We start from the raw sequence: 21,560 nt of genomic DNA on the forward strand, positions 1-21,560 counted from the left end.
TTAAAGACAAATTAAAATTTTTTAACTCAGCTAATTTCGATTCTAGAACAATGGAATATCTAGAAGCTATTGTTCTTGACTAGCTCAACAATTGTGTCATGTCGCCAAATTTTAAATCAAAAAGTACAATTTTTATACATTTTTATTTTTGAAACAAACCAAAATTTTGAAAATTTTTGTAATTATTGTAAGTCAGCTAGTTTATTGTAAGTCAGTTGGCATCGGGTGCCAATAAAATTTGGGGAAATTATTGTTGTTGGCTAGTTTAACAACTGTGCCAAATCACCAAATTTTAAATAAAAAAACACAATTTTTATAAATCTTTATTTTTGTGAGAAATAAGAAATGTAGGGTTGTTATTTTTAATTTTACAGATATGTAATTTTGGGAATTTATTGTACTTGACTCTTTTTGTAACTGTGCCTGATCACGATGTTCTAGAGTAAAAGATTCATTTTTTAGAGATTTTTAATTATAAGAGAAACCAAAAATTTTGAATTTTTTTTTGAATTTTGTAACTTAGCTAGTTTTGATTTAGTTGCAATGAAATTTGAAGGAGCTGTTGTTTTTAACTAGCCTAACAAACTATGTCAAATCACTAAAATTTAAATTAAAAAACACAATTTTTAAATAAATTGTATACTGAAGAAAACGAAAAAACCAAGTCGGTATTTTTAATCCTCTAACTATGAAATTTCGTCAAGTTATTGTTTTTGACTCGCTTTGCAGCTGTGCCCGATCACCAAAGTCTAGAACAAAAGATACATTTTTCAGAAATTTTTATTTTGAAAGCAAACCAAAAATTTTTGAAAAAATTGTAGCTCAGCTAATTTTGTTTCTGTAGTGATGAATTTTTTAGGAGTTATTGCACTTGACTCGTTTTGTAATTGTGCTTGATCACTAAATTCTAGAACAAAAAATGTTTTTCAAAAATTTTTATTTTTAAAAAAAACCAAAAATTTTATAAATTAAAAAAAAATTGTATCTCGGTTAATTGTGATACTGTGGTGATAAAATTTTCGGAAATTATTGCACTTGACTCGCTTTGTAATTGTGTCTAATCATTAAATTCAAGAACAAAAGACGCATTTTTTAGAAATTTTTATTTTTAGGACAAAGCAAAAATTTACTAAATTTTTAAAAGTAATGTCGTTATTTTTGATTCTACAGCTATGAAACTTAGAGAAGTTGTTATTCTTGACTAACATAATAATTGTAAAAAATCACTAAATTTCAAATTTATAAACACACTTTTTAAAAATCAGCTTTTAAAAGAAACCAAAACACTACTAAAATTAATAATCATAGTTAATTAATTATTAATTTTTCAGATATCAGATGTGTTAGAAATTTAGATTCTTCAAAAACTTTTGGATATAGTAAAACCAATTATATTTTGAGACTTTGGCGTATCAACTCGCAAGAACATTTCCTGATGCCAACAATGTTAATCCAACGTCCACAGCACTTCATTTTTATCAGAATTGCCCCATAGCAACAAAACGCGGAAATATGCAGTATAGTGAACAGAAACGGACCCACAAGAGCTCCTTGAGTGACCCCGCCAGTTTGAAGAACTCGATTGACGTAGGTCGGTCTCAAAAAATTGAGATATGGGTATCACAAAAAACCTTTGATCCCAACACACCATTGGGATTCGTAAGTTGGTGAAATTATAAAACAGATAAATCAAAAAACAAATAGATAGAGGAAACCGGAGGTTCAGTTCTTAGATATTTTAATAAAATCACCAAACTTTTTGTATCTTTGCGGAGGTTAATACTGTGTTCTGGATTCCTCTACTCGTGTTTTTAATCCAAATTTAGACTTTCAGAGATTCCACTGGAAAACAAGTTAAAAAAGAAATCACGAGGTTGGTGGTCTGTCGAAATTTTGCAACCGCGATTTTGTGTTTTGCAATAAAATCGGAACTAAATTGAATTAATCTGATAAACTTTTGATTCTAAACATGCAATTTTTAAATAACAGTTGTTGTTCTAGAAAATTGAAATGTGAAAATGAGAAGTTCTGGACTATAGAAAATCACAGAAAATCTACGAGAAACTTTTAGTTTCCTCGATGAAAATTGCTTCTTAGAATTAGAGGCAAAATAAGAAATAAAGAAACTAAGAAAATTTCAAGGGCCAAAGACCTGAAAGCCAAACTAATATTTTATTTCTATCTATAGAACTTTTATTTAAATTGTGGCTAAAATGAAAAATATTTTTATTTATTTTGCGTCGCGTCTCTCTAAATTCCAACATAAAATAAGTACATATTTAAATTCTGCACAACTGAAATTTATCACTCTTGACTTAGTCTGTTAACACAAATTAAACCGTAATTTAAAGTTTCAAGAAGATATAAATATCATCCGTCTAAATTTCCCCACGTACATTAGATAGAACTTGGGAATTTTTCGATCGTTATCTCACAATTCGATAATCATCTTGACGTACGCACTGATAAAAATTTTTCATCGAATTTGACGTGAGAGATAAGGCGCCTCCACCGCCTCCACCATTTTTTTAATTCCACTTCATTTGTATTTGAATAGAAGCTGCTTATTGTATTTTCTCTATTTGGGAAATTTATTCCGTTATCGCTCTCCCGGAATTGAATTTAAAAGACACTTTATGTGTTAATTAAGATAGAAAACATCTAAAGGTCGGTTTTTCTTTAATTCCGTTAAAAATTTCTATAGCGCTCAAAGTAAACTTCATCAAGTCTATTAAAATACAAATTAACTCTTTCATCAATCGAGATTAAAAAGTTGGGGTGTCTTGCGATTAAAATGGGAAAAAGTGACGGAAAAATTTGCCGCGCCTGCAAATGAAAAGAATAAAAAGCAAATTAGGACGAAGTTTTTTAGGTGGCTAAATATAAATAATGCATCTGATGGGGTTGTGGCATGTTCTAGATTTATTTTTCACCCCTTCCAGATTTAACGGAATATTCAATCTCTTGTTTGTTCTCTGTTTTTAAATGACAATTGGGCAATTAACTCTTCGAAATTTTATTCTCGTACAATCAACATTAGCTGAGTTATAATTTTGACAAAAATTTAAAACATTATTGGTTTATTATAAAAAATAACATTTAAAAAAAGTGGGTTTTTTTATTTAAAATTTTGAGATTTGGCACAGTTATTAAGCTAGACAAAGACAATAATTTCCTTAAATTTCATTTCACAGAATCAAAACTAGTTAAATTACAATTTTTCATTAAATTTTGAAAATTTTTGGTTCGTCTTAAAAATAAAAATTTCTGAAAATGTGTTTTTTGCTGTAGAATTTTGTAGTCGGACACAGTAACAAAATAAACTAAAGTACAATAAATTTCCAAAATTACATAGCCGTAGGATGAAAAATAACGACATTACATTTTTAATTAAAATTTTGGGTTCTAGTGAAATAAAAAAAAATAAAAAATGTGTTTTTTTATTTAAAATTTGGTGGTTTGGCACAGTTGTTAAGCTTCCCTAAATTTTATTGCCACAGAATAAAAATTAGGTGAGTTCTAATTTTTTCAAATATTTTAAAAATTTTTGGTTCGTCTTAAAAATAAAAATGTTTGAAAAATGTGTTTTTGCACAATAGAACAATTTTGCTTAGTTACCGCGCCTGCTGTTGGAACAGTAAGTTGAGTTTACTGGTTACCAAGATAAAAAAAACGGTAAGTAAAAATTTAAAAATAGTCATTAAAAAAGAAGGATTTATATTCATTCTCAGACCGAAATTTTGACTTTTCAGGAATTATTGAAGAACAATTAATGTCAATTATTTGTAACATATTTAGTTTTATAAAAATAATTGAAATTTGTCTATCGTGCAAAAAATTTTATAAGCATCACGAACGTTAAGGACTATACCGATCTCAGACAATAATTCGCTGCGGTCCTCCTCCAAACAATCGTCTTCCATCGGTAAAGTGTCCTTACCGTTCTTAATACTTAATATACTATTTTGCTCTAAAATTTAGTGAGGCACAGTTACAAAGGGCAAAAAGTAAAATAAATTTTCGAAATTTCATAGCCGTAGAATCGAAAATAACGATATTCCAGTTTTAGTAAATTTTTTGTTTTCCATAAAATATTTCTATTTTTTTGTGTTTAAATTGTGTTTTTTGATTTAAAATTTGAGAATTTGGCACAGATGTTAAACTAATTGATAACAATATCTTCCTCAAATTTCATTTCCACAGAATCAAAACTAGCTGAAAAAAATTTAAAAATTTTGGAAAGTTTTGGTTCGTCTTTGAAATGAAAATTCTAAAAAACGTGTCTTTTACTCCAAAATTAATAATCAGGGACAGTTACAAAGCGAGTCAAACAAAATAACTTTTCGAAATTTTATAGCGGAATTAAATATATCGACTTTGCATTTTTAGTAGAATTTTTTGTTTTCCTAAAAAAAATTTTTTTTAAAAAACTGTGTTTTTTGGTTTAAAATTTGGTGGCATGACACAGTTGTTAAGCTAGTCAATAAAAATATTTCCCTTAAATTTCGTTGCTACAGAAAACTAGCTGAATTACAATTTGTTTAAAAAATTTGAAAATTTTTGCTTCGCCTTGAAAATAAAAAGTTTAGAAAAATGTGCCTTTTGCCTTAAAATTGTATGATCGGGCACAGTTGCAAAAGGCAAAAAGTAAAAAAATCTCAAAATTTTATAGCCGTAGAATCGAAAATGACGATTTTAGTAAAATTTCAAAAATTAAAAAAAAAAATGTTTGTCTTGAAAACAAAATTTTCTGAAAAATGTGTTTATGATTTTAATGATCAGGCACAGTTACAAAAGAAGTACAATAAATTTCCGAAATTACATGGCTGTAGGATACAAAATTACAATGCATTTTAGTTGAATTTTTGATTTTCCTTAAAAATGAAAATTTTTATATATTGTTGTTTATTCATTTAAACTTTGCGAATTTGGCACAGTTGTTAAGGGAGTCAAAAACAATAAATTTTCAAAATTTTATTGCCACCAGATCAAAACTAGCTGAGTTACAATTTTGAGAAAAATAATTGAAAGTTTTTAGTTTGTCGAAAATAAAAATTTCCAAAATTGTATTCGCTAAAAAAATTGTCGATTTGATGTAACTGTTAAGCTGGTCAAGAATCGGCAAGATTATGATTGTTATGCAAAACTGGTGACTCTGAATTACACAATTCTAAATTACTTTGTTTTGCTTTTGGGCAATTTTAAGATAAAACTTTTATTGAAATGATGCAAACGTCTAAAATATTTACAACTGACCCAAAAAAGTGTTTTGCTCGTCCAGTGACACGGAACTAATTACAAATAAGTGTCAACCAAACAATCACATGAACTCCAATTATGAGAGAACTTAATTTTGAAACTCTTCTTCTTCCGATTAGATTTTGATTGAATCTTCTGAAAACTAAAAATATCACGGCAGCATTGCAAAATTCCCACAGGCCAGCAACCTCTTGATATATCTGTTGCAACTTGGTTTCTAGTAACATCATGTTTGGAGTCAAAAATAAGAAAAAAATGCTTATTTTTACATTTGTTTTATCTTTTTTGTAATATCAAGGTCTAACACAGATGGTCTAGAAATGCGGATCTGAGATGATGCGGTGGGTCCAAAGGTCCCCGCGATTCCAATATCTCAATTTTTTCGAGAGAGGGGGTCCCTCAAGGAGCTGTTATGGTCCCCATCGTATACGCCAGCTTCTCATTAAAATTACATCAGAAAATTGGGAATTTTCCTCATGACCTCACGAAACCCCACGTCAAATTCTAAGCAAATCTAATCCGACTGTCCCGATAAAAATCACGTTTTGGAAAGCACTCCCGTCACGTGGCCGCCGGAATCTTTCTAAAAAAAGCAATAAAATGCAATATCTATGCGACGTCTTTTTATGTTTATTTATTAATTACAGACTATAATTAGACTGAGTTGATATTCGTATCATTCCAAGTGCACTGGCAGCGAATGACGAACCATCCAAACAAAAATTTCTAACTGTGCTTGGATTGAGGCCGAGAGAAATTAGCACCTCGACGTCAAAATCCTCGAACGTTTCCGGATAATTCCAGTGGCTTTTGGAGAAATTAGCGGCAATTATTAGGGTCTAAATGAAATTATACGCAATTACGCCCTCCAATCTGATTTAAGTGTAATCACACGCTTGATTAGAAAAGCGTGTCAAGTTCGTCTTGTATCAATATTTGGCAGTTTTCTCTATAATTCAGGTTAATTGTTTCACTATCTTTTATCTACCCCAGCGGAAAATGAGTGAAGCGTGTTTCCGTCTTGTCTGTTTGACAAGCTGTCAACGAGTCATTTTCTGTATTAATTAAAGTACATATTGGGAAAAGTGGACATTTTTGGGTGGACACCTGTTAAATTCAAGAACGGTTTGTTGATTTACGCGAATTTACACACTCGTTATCTCTTTGGCAATTATATACTAATTTTACTCTTATCAACTTACTTAACCTCTTATCTGTAGTAAATACAAAGTCACAGACTTCGGGTTGCACGTCTCTGCTAACTCGATGCGTGCAGGGACATCTCTTTTTTTTACCACTAACGCCAGCATTAAAAAAATCTTTATCAATTTTGAGTAGGTCATTTCGAAGGTGAATTTTGATTACTGAAAAATTGGGGACCAAGTATTCGTGCAAATAAAGATTTTGAACGATGGAAAAAAACTGTCTTTGAAATTTGAGAAAATAAAGATGATTAATTCAATACTTTGAAATTTTTTGCGGTTGAAAAGGTGAAAAAGTAAAAATTTGAACCAATGATAGCGACAGGTTAACAATTCGGGACAATGAATATTTTTTAAAACTGGAAAATATTAACTAAATTTACTACATTGATGTTACACTGATCGACTGGAGAAAATGTGATTTTTAAGTATCTAAAAGTTAGGCAACAGGAAAATTTAAATTTTTGTTATCAAAACTGTCAAATTTAAAAATCGTCTTAAAAATTGGGTACAAGCAATGTGAATTTATTTTTTGTTGAAGTTTTAAGAAAATGAAAATTTAATCTAATGACTGCAACATTGACACTGTAGGAAATCGGGAAGATGAATATTTTAAACAACATAAATGGGGCAATAGTATTTTAGTAAATCTTACGATATTACATTCGAAAAAATGGGATTTTTAGAAACTAAGAATTAGGAGACATAGAAAATCGAATTGCCGTCAGAACTAACTAATTTGAAAATCATCTTTTTTTTAATTCGGGAAAATGAATATTTTTTACACTGAAAACACAAATTACAAATTTTTAAAAATGTGTGAAAACGAAAATTTGATTTAATGACTGCAACATTGACAGTAATAATTCGAAAAATGACTGTGATAGTAAATCTTTCCATATTCCAGTGAGCGATTCGAAAGAATAGAACTTTTAAAAACTGAAAATTAGAGGATACAGAAATTCGAATTGTCAGAATTGGGAAATTTAAAAATTTATTTATTTTTTTAAATTCGAGAAAATAAAGAATTTAGAATTTTCAAAGTTTTAAATATGTATTGGATATAAGAAAATGAAAATTTGATTTAATGACTGTAACGTTGATATTGTTATAATTCGGAAAGATGAATATTTTGGACAACAAAAATGTGACAAAAACGTAATAAATCTTATGATATTAGCGTGAGTGATTCGAGAAAATAAGAGTTTAAGGAACTGAGAATTAGAGAACACAGTAATTCAAAATGTCGTCAGATCTGGCTAATATAAAAATTAATTTTTCTCTTAGAAATTCGGGAAAATAAACACTTTGGACATTGAAGCACGACATTGCAATGTACCACTGATTATATTATTTTAAAATCTAGAAATTTTTAAATATTGAAACTGCTAGAGAACGAAAATTTGATCTAATGACTTCAACATTAATTGACACTGTAATAATTCGGAAAGATGAACATTTTGGACAACGAAAATGTGACAAAAGTAGTAAATTTTTCCATATACCAGTTAGCAATTTGAGAAATTAATATTTATTAGAGCTGAAAATTAGAGAACACAGAAATTTCAGAATTAACAAATTTGAGTTCCACTGATTATTATTTTTTTCAGATCTTCAAAGTTTTAAATATTAGCAATATAAAAAACGAAAATTTGATCTAATGACTGCAACACTGAGACTAAGAATTTGGGAAGATAAATATTTTGGACAACGAAAATGTGACAATGGTATTAAATCTAACTATATTACAGTGAGCGATTCGTGAAAATGAGATTTTTAGAAACTGAGAATTAGATGACACAGAACTGGCAAAATTGAAATTTTTTTTTGAAAATTACTGAAAATAAAGATTTTAAACACTTGAAAACGCGTCAGTGGAAAGTACCAATTCATAATTGACTTCAAAATCTCAAATTTTTAAATATTTACAATGCGAGAAAATAAAAATTTGACCAAGTGACTACAACTGTGGTATTAAAATAATTCAAGGAAAAGAATATTTTAAACAACAAAAATGTAAACGTTACGGTATTGATGTTACAGCGAGCGATTTGAGACAATGAGATTTTTATATATTGAAAATTAGGAATCACAGAAAAGTGTGATTATTTTTCTCTTAGAAATTTGGTGAAATAAAGATTTTAAACACTGAGTTTTGTATCAATGTATGAACCTTAAAACTAGTAAAAATTTGAACAATAGTAAGATTAATTGCAACGACCATCGGGTGAATTACCCGGCGCCTCCACCATATATGTCACAATTAATATTTGCTGACAACAATAATTCGTGTAACATTTGAAACAATAAAAGTGTGACAATAGAAAAAAATGAACTACGATACTGACATTTTAGTAAGTAATTTGAGAAGATGGGAATTTTAGAAAATAAATATTATGGACTTTAAACTTTCCACAAATTGAAAATCTGAGAATATGAAAATTTCACCTAATGTCTGCAGCATTGAAATTCTATTTGGAAAAATAAAAATTTTAAACAAAGAAAATTTAGCAATAGAATCATTAAGTGTGTTATATTGATGTCACAACGATCGATTTGAAAGTGTGGTATTTCTAAATTTTAAAAGTCCGAGAATTTGGAAATTGTAACAATCGGGACAACTATAAAAATTTGAGATAATAAAAATATTACTAACTGAAATGAGTAAAAATAGATAATTTAAACAAAAAGATTTTGAATAAATAATTGGGGTTTTATTAGATTATTTAAAGACTAAATTGTCGTCAGTACCTGTGGTTCAATTGTATTCACTAAAGAAAATTTGACCTTATGACATTTTCAACTGTCGGTGGTGAAAATTCGATACTATCGGAAACTCATTGTTTCGTTAAAAAACTGGCACTGCAATAATTGCAAAAAATAAAAAGTTCACTACTAAAAAACAAACTTCGTCAGCCACTTTACTAATAAATTCCCAATTGTCGATTATATCGATTTTCGATTATTTCGTCGTGTTAATTTGATGGGAATTTTAGGGATAATAAACCGCTTATAGCCCATAAATTAGTATCCAGCGTCCCGCTAAAAAAACTATCTGTCTTAACTGCCGATTTTATACTTCTAATTTCGCCTTCTGTGCTTTAACCTCGCCGTAAACGAACTTCATGTTTCTGTTTACAAACCATAAAGATAAAGCAATATCCATCCAAATTTGTAGCAATTTGCCATCTATAATTTATTTTTTATTTTCATTTCAAACTGACCCCTCCAACATTTTATCAAATAAAACCGAAAACAAACATCTTCGAGGCCAAATCAAATTTCCCGTGTATTTCATATTTCAAAGTTGAGCGAACACGAGTCCGCCGGAAATCACAAAAAGAAAATAAACTTGCGAGCATTTACTACGAACTTTTATCAATGGGATTATCAATACGTTGTTAATTAGAGTTTAATTCTCGTAAAACGGAGAATTTTATCACACAGACGTCCTCTTATCAAGAGATTTAGGTTAAAGTTTGACCCTTTCGTCAAACAAAATGGCCGAATTTTTTTTTTATTTGTCTCTGATCTATTTTTTGATGAAATGGCGCGTAATCGTTTCCTGAACTTTTAATGAAAGGAGGTTAGTGTTAAATCTTTTCATGGCTGCTGCTCGTGATAATGACCATTGATGAACTCTGAAATAGACACGAGTTTCAAAATTTTTCGCATAAAAAGTACTCGTGGAATGCGATAAGGAAACAAAAATGCCTGATGATTCATTTTGTTACAAATGCGTGATTGATGAGAAGCTAGAATTTAATCAGAAGATTTTGATTTGTTTCATCAGCTTTTCAATTCCGGGATAGTGGGAGTTTTATTTTTTTTAAATTAGTGTTTCTTGTTCTATTTTTCTGTAATCTGATAAAGGTATTTAGCTGACAAGTCTTTTTCCGAATTTTATTGCTACAAAATTAAAACTGCGGAAATTACAGTGTTTGTTTTTTCAAAAATTGTTTTTTGATTTTTTTAAATTACAAGTTGTGTTTTGGTTTAACTACTGAGGTGGTCAAGCATAGTAACTTCTTAAAATTATGTTTTAAAAACGTGCAAATTTCAGAAATTTTTAAAAATTTGATTCATTTTTATACTCAAAATTTTTCAAAAAAAAGATTTTAGATTAAAAATTTGGTGATTTGGCAAAGTTGTCCAGATTGTCACGTTTCAAATTGGGTTGGGGACAAACAAACGGACAAAATTTTTCACAAGCTCCGCCGTTTATTACTAAAACTACAATAAACAAACAAAGAAACAAAGTAACTTATACTTGGCCAAGTAATAAATTCTACAACGGCGGTGGAAAACTATGACAAGTTAGTCAAGAACAATAATTTCTCCAAATTTCATTACAACAGGATCAAAACTAGCTGAGTTAAAATATTTACAAAAATTTTGGAAATTTTTGGTTTGTCTTTAAAATGAAAATTTCTAATTCTATTTAATTTAATTTCTAATTTCTCTTTCTTGTGTTTTTTTTTTCTAGAATTTAAAAATCGTCTTAAAAATTGGGTAAAAGCAATGTGAATTCATTTTTTGTTGAAGTTTTAAGAAAATGAAAATTTAATCTAATGACTGCAACATTGACACTGTAAGAAATCGGAAAGATGAATATTTTAAACAACGTAAATGTGGCAATAGTATTTTAGTAAATCTTACGATTTACTTTATTTTATTAATTAATTAATTTAATTAATTATTTAATTAATTAAATTAATTAATTAATTTTAATTAATTTTATTTATTCGAGAAAATGGGATTTTTAGAAACTAAGAATTAGGAAACATAGAAAATCGAAATGCCGTCAGAACTAACTAATTTAAAAATTATATTTTTTTTTAATTCGGGAAAATGAATATTTTTTACTCTGAAAACATCACAGTTAAAAGTACCAATGATTAATTTTAGATCTTCAAATTTTTAAAAATGCGTAAAAACGAAAGTTTGATTTAATGACTGCAACATTGACACTGTAATAATTCGAAAAATGACTATGGTAGTAAATCTTTCCATATTCCAGTGAGCGATTCGAGAGAATAGAACTTTTAAAAACTGAAAATTAGAGGACACAGAAATTCGAATTGTCAGAATTGGGAAATTTGAATTTTTTTTTTTTTAAATTCGAGAAAATAAAAAATTTAGAATTTTCAAAGTTTTAAAATATGTATTGGATATAAGAAAATGAAAATTTGATCTAATGACTGTAACGTTGATATTGTTATAATTCGGGAAGATGAATATTTTGGACAACAAAAATGTGACAAAAACGTAATAAATCTTATGATATTAGCGTGAGTGATTTGAGAAAATAAGAGTTTAAGGAACCGAGAATTAGAGAACACAGAAATTCAAAATAAAAATTATTTTTTCTCTTAGAAATAATTTCTCCAAATTTCATTACAACAGGATCAAAACTAGCTGAGTTAAAATATTTACAAAAATTTTGGAAACTTTTGGTTTGTCTTTAAAATAAAAATTTCTAAAAAATGTGTTTTTTTCTCTAGAATTTAATAAATTGGCACAGTTTTTAAGCTAGTCAAGAACAATAACTTCTCTAAATTTTATTGCTACAGGTTCAAAACTAGCTAAATTACAATTTTAAAAAAATTAATTTTGAAAATTTTTGGTTTGTCCTAAAAACAAAAATTTCTAAAAAATATGTCATTTGCTCTAGAATTTAGTGATTGGGCACAGTTAGAAAGCAAGACAAGAAGAATAACTTGACAAAAATTCATAGCTACAGAATCAAAAATAGCGACTTTAGATTTTTTATAAAATTTTTGTGTTTCCTCAAAAATATATTTTTTTTTAAATTTTGTTTTTTGATTTAAAATTTTGTAATTTGTCATAATTGTTAAGCAAATTGAAAACAATATCTTCCCCAAATTTCATTGCTACAGAATCAAAACTAGCTGCGTTATAACTTTTACAAAAATTTAAAAAACTTTTAGTTCGTTCTTAAAATAAAAATTTCTAAAAAATGTGTTTTTTTGCTCTCGAATTTAGTAATTGGGCACAGTTACAAAGCGAGACAAAAACAATAACTTGACAAAATTTCGTAGCTTCAGAATAAAAAAAAAAAATTTTTTATAAAATTTGTATATTTCCTCAAAGATATATTTTTTTTAATTTTGTTTTTTGATTTAAAATTTGGTAATTTGTCAGTATTGTTAAGCTAGTCAAGAACAATAATACCTTCCCCAACTTTCATTGCTACAGAATTAAAACTAGCAGCGTTATAACTTTTACGAAAATTTTAAAAACTTTTAGTTCGTTCTAAAAATAAGAATTTCTAAAAAATGTGTCATTTGCTCTAAAATTTAGTGATTGGGCACAGTTACAAAGCGAGTCAAGGACAATAACCTGACGAAATTTTATAGCTACAGGATCAAAAATAACGACTTTAAATTTTTTATGAAACTTTTGTATTTTTTTAAAAATTTTTAAATTGTGTTTTTTGATTTTAAATTTAGTAATTTGTCACAATTGTTAAGCCAATCATCATGAACCATATTTTCTCCAAATTTTATTGCCCCAGAATCAAAACTAGCTGAGTTACAATTTTTACAAAAATTTTCGAAATTTTGGTTTGTCCTAAAAATAGAAATCTAAAAAAATGTGTTTTTTGTTCTAAAATTTAGAAATCGGACACAGTTACAAAACAAGTTAAGTACAATAACCTCAGGATCAAAACTAACTGAAATAGTTTTTTTTTAATTTGTGAAAATTTTGGTACGCTTTAATAATAGAAATTTGAAAAAATATGTCGATTACTGTATATCTAGAGCAATAAAATACCCGTTTTTTACCGTCAAATCTTCATCGGCCACGGTCCTAAAAAAACACCACTTTTTCCTTTAAAAAGCTCTTTCCCGCTCGCGAATAATCACATTACCACCATTTCATTTTTTGAAAGCTTGCCCGTAACAAAGTGCCCGAAATAATTGATTTCGGGTCAAAGAGCCGCCTCATTTCGTCGTCCACATCAATTTTCTACCTCTTTTATGCTGATGGAATTGAAATGTTAAAGTACGCCGACATTGCTTCTCTTTGTGGGATTTTCATGCGGCTTTTATGTTGTTTTCGTATGCATAATGTGCCGTATCGTAAAGGTAAGATGTTTTAAATAAAATTGGAAAGTTTTCCACGTATGAGTGTTGATATGATGTAAAATGTAAAATTCATGCGGCGTATTAAATTGGATGATGGATGCGGTCTTTGACAACTTTGTGCGCATCGGAGACGAAAGGGTTTAATTCTTTGATGTAATAAACCAAAAAAATGGAAGAAACGGGGGAGTACGGATCTGGAATTAATGCGCGAGAGCGGCGACATCTCGTGGGGAAAACGCGAAGTTTGTACAGAGCGCTAGAATTTGATAAACTAGGCAACTAGTTTTACGTCTTCTAATTAATTCAGAGTCCAAACAGGCGTCCTCAATAAATTCTGTTCTAATCTTTTTGCTGTTTTTTACCATGTAGGAGTTACAAGACAATACTCTTTAAGTGATATGTAAATTGGTAGTACTTTTTCGTTTTTTACTTGTGGTGTAATGGCTATATTATTAAACGCAATTTGAGTTGACGCATAAAGGCTACATAAAAGAACGGAGGTCCTTATAGTTTGACCAGTCACGCCATGGTCTTCCTATGGTTATCCCTGTTAACCGCTCTGATATGGTACTTATGGTACTACTGGCAACGCCGCCACTTGTACCGTCTTTCCAGAAACGTCCCAGGACCCAAAGGTTGGCCGCTAATCGGCAACGCCTTGGATTTCACCGGTGGTACCGACGGTACGTCTTGTTCTGTCATCACCAACCGTAACGACCATATTTCAGAAACTTTCAGTACCATCACCAAATTTTTTTCTGAGCACCCAAATCTGGGAAAGATATGGTTCGGTCCTTTGCTCGTCTACGGAGTTTCCAAGCCAGAGTACCTAGAAAAGATACTCACAAGTCCACACGCTCTCTCTAAGAATCAACTATTATGTAAACACTTGGTACCTCTGATTGGAAATGGGTTGTTCACAGCTTCTGGTAAGTTAACTTGTTATTTATAGTTGCTCAATTACCATTAGTACCCATCTGGAAGCGACATCGCAAGATCATAATGCCAGCGTTCAACCAAAAAGTACTCGATGGGTTCGTGGAGGTGTTTTCACAACAGAGTACCATCATGGGAAAACAATTGGAGGTCATGGTTGAAACCAAAGAGTTTGATTTGTACACCATAGTCAGTCCATGCTTCCTTGATATCATCTGTGGTACTACTATAAAAGTCGTGGGTACTTTTTAATAACCAAACTCGTAGAAACTGCGATGGGCGTACGTGTAAACGCCCAAACCGAATATTCCAGTTTCGGAGAATCAGTGGACAGGTAAGTACCATCACGAATATTCTATTTTAACTAAGACGACGTAGACTTTTCGAAATCATGTTTTTACGTATTTATGTGGTGTGGTACCACTTTGATCCCATCTTCAAATGGACGCAATTGTACCGCGACAACTGCCAATTAACCGAAAGGTACAAGGCGTTCATTTCAAAAGTGATCGCTGAGAAAATGTCTAAACGTGGTACCACCAAAGTACCAAAGCGCAAAGCTTTCTTAGATCTGTTGATCGAGCTCCCTGCTGCTGACAACAAACTAACTGAAGAAGAGATTCGGGATGAAGTTAGTACCTTCATGATCGCAGTGAGTTGTTTGCTACCGTTTCCACTGTCATTTGTCTCAGGGTTCTGACACTACAGCTAACACCGTTTCCTTTGTTTTCGTGATGTTGGCATTGCACCCGGAGATTCAGTCAAAAGTGTACGAAGAAGTCGTTGATGTTTTAGGCTCCACGCGGGTGGTGGAGTCTGAAGACTTACCCCATTTGGTATATACAGAGCGTGTGGTAAAAGAGACCATGCGGCTCTTTCCAATTGGTGCTTTTTTTGTCAGAGACATCACTGGAGATATTCCTCTTCAAGGTTTTGAGTAATTTTCTTTTGCTGTTTGTTATAACTGAGAGATTTTAGATGGTGTCGTGTTACCTAAAGCTTCAATAGTTATTTTGAGCATTTTTGCCGTACATAGAAATGGTGGGATTTGGCCAGATCTTCTGAAGTTTGATCCTGACAGGTTCTTGCCTGAAGAAGTGGCCAAGAGACACCCTTTTGCATATTTGCCGTTTTCTGGGGGTTCACGAAATTGTATAGCTCCTAAATATGCCATGATGGTTATGAAGACGATTATCGCTACGGCCATCAGGAAGTTTGAGTTTGCTACGAGTTATAAGAGCATTCAAGAAATTAAATTGAAAATTAATTTGGTTTTGAAACCTCAGGATGGCCACAAACTGACTGTAAAGCCGAGAAAATGAAGAATTTGTGAGAGTTGTGAAAGAAAAGGAACAATTGTGGGGTGTTGGGGTTCGCTAAAATTACCAATTTTTTTTTGTATTTTGTTAGATTTTAATTTTAAAATGTAAAACTTAAAAGAATTGTCTAAAATCAGCTCTCAAACATCCAATCTTTTTTTTGAGTTTTTGGTTTTTCGACCGTCGCGGCGCTCGAAAAATACTTCGAGCTGCTTTTTCAATTGATGTAAACTCAAAGGTACCAAATGTCGATTTTGTCTCAAAAAAGATACATAAAATAACCCTAAAAAAACTCTTTGAAAACTTATTTCGATCAATATCTCGTTTATTTTTGAAGTAAATTTAAGTTGTAGGTGCTCAATTAATGCAGAATTTCAAGCAGAATCCAAAACTGTGCGAATTTTACATATACGCAGACGAATAACTGAATTAAAAAGCGACTGAAATTTTGGGTAGTAGCCAAAATGCCAAAATTTTGCAGCTTTGAAATATTCGGAATTTTTGGGTTTTTGGCCGCCACTCGAAAACTACTTGTCTTATCGATCTGAGATTTTGCCGGTTGATAGATCTTGAACTGCTTTTTCGATTTATGTATGACTCAAAAGTACTTAACGTTGTTTTCGCCTTAAAAAAAATCCTAAAATTGTTCATAGAAAGACCAACTGGAAACTTATTTCGGTCAATATCTCGTTTATTTAAAAAAAAATGTAAATTTGTTGGTGTATAATTAATGGAATTTTACGCAGAATCCATAACAATGCAATTTTTTTATAAACGCACACAAATAACTAAATTAAAAGCGACTGAAATTTTGAGTAGTTGTCAGAAGCCAAAATTTTGGCGCTCCAGAATATTTGGTGCTCTATATCTCCGGAACTACGGCAAATAGAAAGATGCGGTTTTCGCCATCGTTTTTTGCGTTTTTGTTGCTTAGAATCCGGTTTCCAATGTCTAAAATTCAATAATTTTTTAATTGCGTTTCAAACGATAAAAATTTTGAATTTGTTTTTTTTTATCGCCACTAGTAAACTATTTGACCTACCGATCTAAAATTTGGCGAGTTGATAGATCTCAAGCCGCTTGTTCAATTGATGTATAACTGAAAAGTATTAAAAAATATTTTCACACCAAACAGTTTGTTTAATTTTACCCAGAAAAGACAATCTAAATACCTCATAATTCTGCCAATATCTCGTTTATTTGTAAAGCAAACTTAAATTAGTAGTGCTTATTTAAAGCAGAATTTTACGCAGAATCCAAAACTGTGTAAGTTTTTGACGTACCTACGTCAACAAATAACTGAATCAGAAGCTATTAAAGTTTTGGGTTGTCGCTTGAGGGCGAAAATTTTGAAGCTTTAAAATATTTAGTTCTTCGGAACTAAGACATATAGAAAGATTGTTAAAAATTATCCCAAAAAGACAATTTAAAAACCTTACTTACGTAAAGTGGAGTTTTTCCAAAAACTTTTAAACTCATCAAAAATGGTGAATGCGCCGGGCAATTTAAATCTTTTACAAATAAATATTATCACATTTTTTAAAAACCGCTTTATTTAACATATCATTAACTCTTTTTTATAATTCCAACCCTTGACTCATTCTCTCAGTTCCACCCTAATCTTGTACCCATCAATCGGTTTAGTCATGATGGTAGTCTTCAATTTAACATCCTCCACGCTCTTATAAGTCGTCGAAAACCGAAACTTCCTAATTGTCATAGCAAGAATCGTCTTTGTCGCCATCAGCGCAAAGAGAAACCCCACGCAATTCCTAGGTCCTTTCGAAAACGGTAAAAATGCGCAAGGATGTCTCTTTTCCATCTTTTCCGGTAAAAATCGATCAGGATCAAACTTCAAAGGATCCGGCCAAACTTCCGGATTTCGATGCACCGCTAGAACTCCAATAAGAACTGACGCACCGCCCGGAATGGTAATTTCGTCTAAAAGCAACAGAAAGTTATGGAAAAATGTGAGTTTTTTATACCTGTTACGGCAAGGTCTTCGTCGATTTCGCGGCCGATAAAACCTCCAGGTGGGAACAGGCGAAGAGTTTCTTTAATGACGCGTTCGGTAAATTTGAGGTGGGGCAAATCTTGGGACTCTACCATTCGGTCAGGGCCTACCACCTGCAGGACTTCTTCGAGGAGGCGGTCTTGAATTTCGGGGTGCAGGCCAAGGAGAATGAAGATGAAGCTGAGGGTGTTTGCTGTGGTGTCCGTGCCCTGGAGGGGTCAAAGAACAAAAGCTACTTCTTTTGGTTGTTTGATTAACTTACCCCGATCAGGAAAGTTTTGACCTCGTCTCGAAGATCGTCCTCAGTCAACTTATTTTCCGCTGACACCTCCAACAACAAGTCCAAGAACGACTGTCTTTTCCCCTTTCCATCTCCGTCATTTTTCTGAAAGGTCTTCCTCCTCTCCTTGATGACATTTTCAGTAAACTTGTTGAACTTTTCAAGAAAAAAACACTCGTCTTTGTAGAGTTGCGTCTGTTTGAAAATAAAATCGGAGTGGTACCAAATTATATAAATGCGTAAAAACGCGATTTCCAACAACCTGTCAAGGATTTTTTGTACATTAGTTTAACCCATATTAGCCAAGTTCGCGGCCTTGCTCTTACCGTTCGAGCCACTCGCCAAAACGAGAATTCGTCGTCTGTGCTTGCATCGAAATTCCCATTGTAGTTTCTGTAAAAACATCATTACGATAAGTAGTACGAATACCCTAAGTCGTACCACATAATATATCAAGAGTACAACGACTCATTATTTGGAAAACGTCAAATTCACTTTCACCCAAATGGTTTTCGAGTTGCTGTCCCAGGATGGTACTTTGCCGCGCGAAAACCTCCACATAACTATTGAGGATTTGTTGGTTAAAAGTTGGTAAAATAATCTTCCTGTGAGGCTTCCAAACGGGTACTAAAACTCACAATAAAAATCGTACCAGAATTTTTTTTTACCATACTAGGCGCTGTGAAGAGCCCACGGGGTCCCATCGCTGGTTTAATATACTCCAGTAAGTCGTGTTTCTTTAGCACCTTCGGGTTCATCAACACTTTTTCGACAAATTTTGGATGCGATATAGCGTAAACCAATTTCGGGCCAAACCACACTTTAAAAAAGTTCGGGAAAGTGTTGAAATGCCTCATGATGTTGTCAAATATGGCTAAAATTTTGTACTCAATTTTGTAAATTGGAGTTAGAGTCGTACCTTCGCAATCACCGGTAAAGTCCAGACCGTTGCCTATGATGGGCCAGCCTTTGGGTCCTGGTACTGTCCGGGCGAGGGCGTACAAGTGGCGTCTTTTCCAGTGGTACCGGAGGAGCCATATTATGATGGTGGTACCCAAAGTTATCCATAAAGATACGTTTAGGTAGTACTGCAGCTCTTGAGATGATGTTGCAGCCATGACGGACAATAGCACTTTTAAATTTGATTTTTAAGATTGTTACGAGGAAATCGGGTTTGGTGACCTTCTTATGATTTTGTCTTTGACTTTGGTGTTCGTCCTTGCCATTTCCGGTACATTCGCAATAATCAAGAACACATCTAAATTTGTAGTAAATTAAATATTTCGCATTTTTTAAAATAACAGTTGTTAATGGATCAAGTCAGTGAAGTGAGGTTTTAGCGTACGAGATATAGACCGAGCGAGTCAATATTTTTTTTTTAAATTGACATTGTGTAGGTGAATCAAATTTTAAGTTTTTTTATTTAAAATGTTAGATTTTAGATCTGGAAATGAGTCAATATCAGATTTAATCAAATTATTTTAATTTTGTTTTTATTATTTTATACTTACAATAGATTTTAGAAAGTCGAAATATAATTGTAATTAACATAGTATACAAACAGAGGCGTAGCCAAAGTTTGTTTCTATATACATTTTTCAAAATTTTACAAATATGTTGAACTTAGATTCTAGAAAGTCAAAATAAAATTGTGTAGTACATTTTTTCAAAAAAAAAATCTAAATATTTTGCTCCTACACACTTAGATTCTAGAATGTCAAAACATAATTGAAAATAAAATAGTATACAAACACCTCGGTTTGCTATTTTTTTCAAAATTTTTTAAAATATGTTGACTCTAGAATCTAAAAAGTCAGAACATAATTGTGAATAAAATAGTATACAAACCGAGTTTGCTTTTAAATTTTTTTATAATTTTGAAAAAGATTTATTTGGTCTAATAAATTTTAGGGAGTTAGAAAATAGACCGTTATAAGTTTTAGCCATAGTTGGGAATAAAATAGTATACATATACAAACCGAGACGTAGCCGAGGTTTGTTGTTATGTATATATATATTTTTTTAATTTGTCAAAATTTTTCAAAATATTCCGAACTATGTTAAATACTATACAGGGTCCGGCAATACTTGTGTCCACCCCCAAAATCGTCTTTAATTTTAAAGATAAAATTTTGAAAATTTGCACACGCTCATAGTTGACAAAGCTCTAGAAGCTGACGCAAAGATTTTTTTTTATCCCTGTAGTTTTGGCGTCGCGACGCCTTAAATATATGTAATTGTTAGTTAATTGTGAGGGTTTGAGATATCAACCTCTAATTTAATTTTTTTTCAATATAAATGTGTTAAAAATATCTCAGTTGTCACTTTAGATTTAATGCAAATTGTCTTCAAAATTTGAGAAAAAAATGCTGTTTTATCAAGTTAGTTTCCAATTTTATTACGTCAAAATTGGGAACTACGTTTACACCCATCTGTCAACATCTTGTGTCACAAATGACATCTATTCTTTGGTTCGCTTTAGATTGTAACAAAAGTGTTACTTGGTGAAATTGTCGTCTTGTCGATGTCAATTAATGAATTCTGGTGTCCATAAAGTGCAACATGCCCGTGATAATCAAAATTAACCTTTATAAGAGTGAATGAAGTGACTTGTGAAATTTTGGTGTAAACGTAGTTTGCCAATGCGCTGTCATAATTTTGAAAACTAACTTGATAAAACAACGTTTATTTCGCAAATTTCAAACACAATTTGCATTAGATTTAAAATAAAAACTCAGATATTTGTATCACAGTTATGTTGAAAAAAAATTGAATTTGCGAATTTTTACGCAAAAACTCAAAAATCTCTAAAAATTATACTTCTTAGACGTCGCGACGCCAACCAAACCGTGATAAAAAATAAATTTTTGCGTCAGCTTCTAGAGCTTTGTCAACTATTGAGCGTATGCAAAGTTTCAAAATTTTATCTTTAAAATTAAAGACGATTTTAGGGGTGGACACAAGTGTTGCCGGACCCTGTATAATTAAAAAATAAAATACAAACCAAAGTTTGTCAATTTTTAACTTATTTTCTTCAAAATTTTTCAAAATAATTCGATTTGATCGATTCAAGACCACTCTTGCTGCGCTCGTGCGTGCGCCAAAATCCTTATTATAAAACTCGTATCATAATAAACTATTACAGCACCCAAATCTATGAAATTCTATTTCAACTGTAAATCTTCAAATACAGATTGTGCCTCCTCCGACAGCAAAAAGAGTTCGAAGGTTCTTTTTTCATATGACAACTTGAGCAGATATTTTGGTCGTTTGAAGGGTAATAACAGCAGTGGATCTGGTTTGACGAGAAAGGACACAAAACACTATTTTGAGTACAATATTGGATCCATAGTACTAAAAACTAAAAATAAAAGTACTAGTTTTCTATAGTTTAAACTTACGGAAACCAATCACTAAAACGTATAAAAGAAGAGCTAA

At 31.3% G+C, this 21,560-nt stretch overlaps 2 protein-coding genes across 2 annotated transcripts; one reads left to right on the forward strand and one right to left on the reverse strand.

Annotated features, from left to right (window-relative positions):
• Nucleotides 1-14,099: 14,099 nt before the first annotated feature.
• Nucleotides 14,100-15,831, forward strand: LOC148177317 (cytochrome P450 4C1-like). Its single transcript, XM_088033308.1, has 6 exons — nt 14,100-14,502; nt 14,544-14,729; nt 14,777-14,843; nt 14,888-15,161; nt 15,202-15,439; nt 15,488-15,831. The coding sequence occupies exons 1-6, from the start codon at nt 14,100-14,102 to the stop codon at nt 15,829-15,831; spliced, it is 1,512 nt and encodes a 503-aa protein (XP_087889434.1).
• Nucleotides 15,832-17,425: 1,594 nt separating this feature from the next.
• On the reverse strand, nt 17,426-19,240 carry LOC148177318 (cytochrome P450 4C1-like). The gene is made up of 7 exons (XM_088033309.1): nt 19,042-19,240; nt 18,796-18,996; nt 18,564-18,749; nt 18,449-18,515; nt 18,105-18,384; nt 17,814-18,051; nt 17,426-17,769 (listed from the first exon to the last, which is right to left on the reverse strand). The coding sequence occupies exons 1-7, from the start codon at nt 19,238-19,240 to the stop codon at nt 17,426-17,428; spliced, it is 1,515 nt and encodes a 504-aa protein (XP_087889435.1).
• Nucleotides 19,241-21,560: the final 2,320 nt, after the last annotated feature.

This window comes from Gnatocerus cornutus, chromosome 3 (assembly GCF_029298725.1).
Source record: "Gnatocerus cornutus isolate USDA-ARS CGAHR chromosome 3, icGnaCorn1.1, whole genome shotgun sequence".
NCBI classification, from domain to species: Eukaryota; Metazoa; Arthropoda; class Insecta; order Coleoptera; family Tenebrionidae; genus Gnatocerus; species Gnatocerus cornutus.

Bases quoted from the DNA above. Each gene is read 5' to 3' on its own strand.
- LOC148177317 (XM_088033308.1), top strand. From the start codon at position 14,100: ATGGTCTTCCTATGGTTATCCCTGTTAACCGCTCTGATATGGTACTTA. The intron at 15,162-15,201 runs GTGAGTTGTTTG...CATTTGTCTCAG, and splicing joins TTAGTACCTTCATGATCGCA to GGTTCTGACACTACAGCTAA. The intron at 15,440-15,487 runs GTTTTGAGTAAT...GAGAGATTTTAG, and splicing joins TGGAGATATTCCTCTTCAAG to ATGGTGTCGTGTTACCTAAA.
- LOC148177318 (XM_088033309.1), bottom strand. From the start codon at position 19,240: ATGGCTGCAACATCATCTCAAGAGCTGCAGTACTACCTAAACGTATCT. The intron at 18,997-19,041 runs GTACGACTCTAA...ACAAAATTTTAG, and splicing joins CTTTACCGGTGATTGCGAAG to CCATATTTGACAACATCATG. The intron at 18,750-18,795 runs GTATGGTAAAAA...TGTGAGTTTTAG, and splicing joins TGGGCTCTTCACAGCGCCTA to TACCCGTTTGGAAGCCTCAC.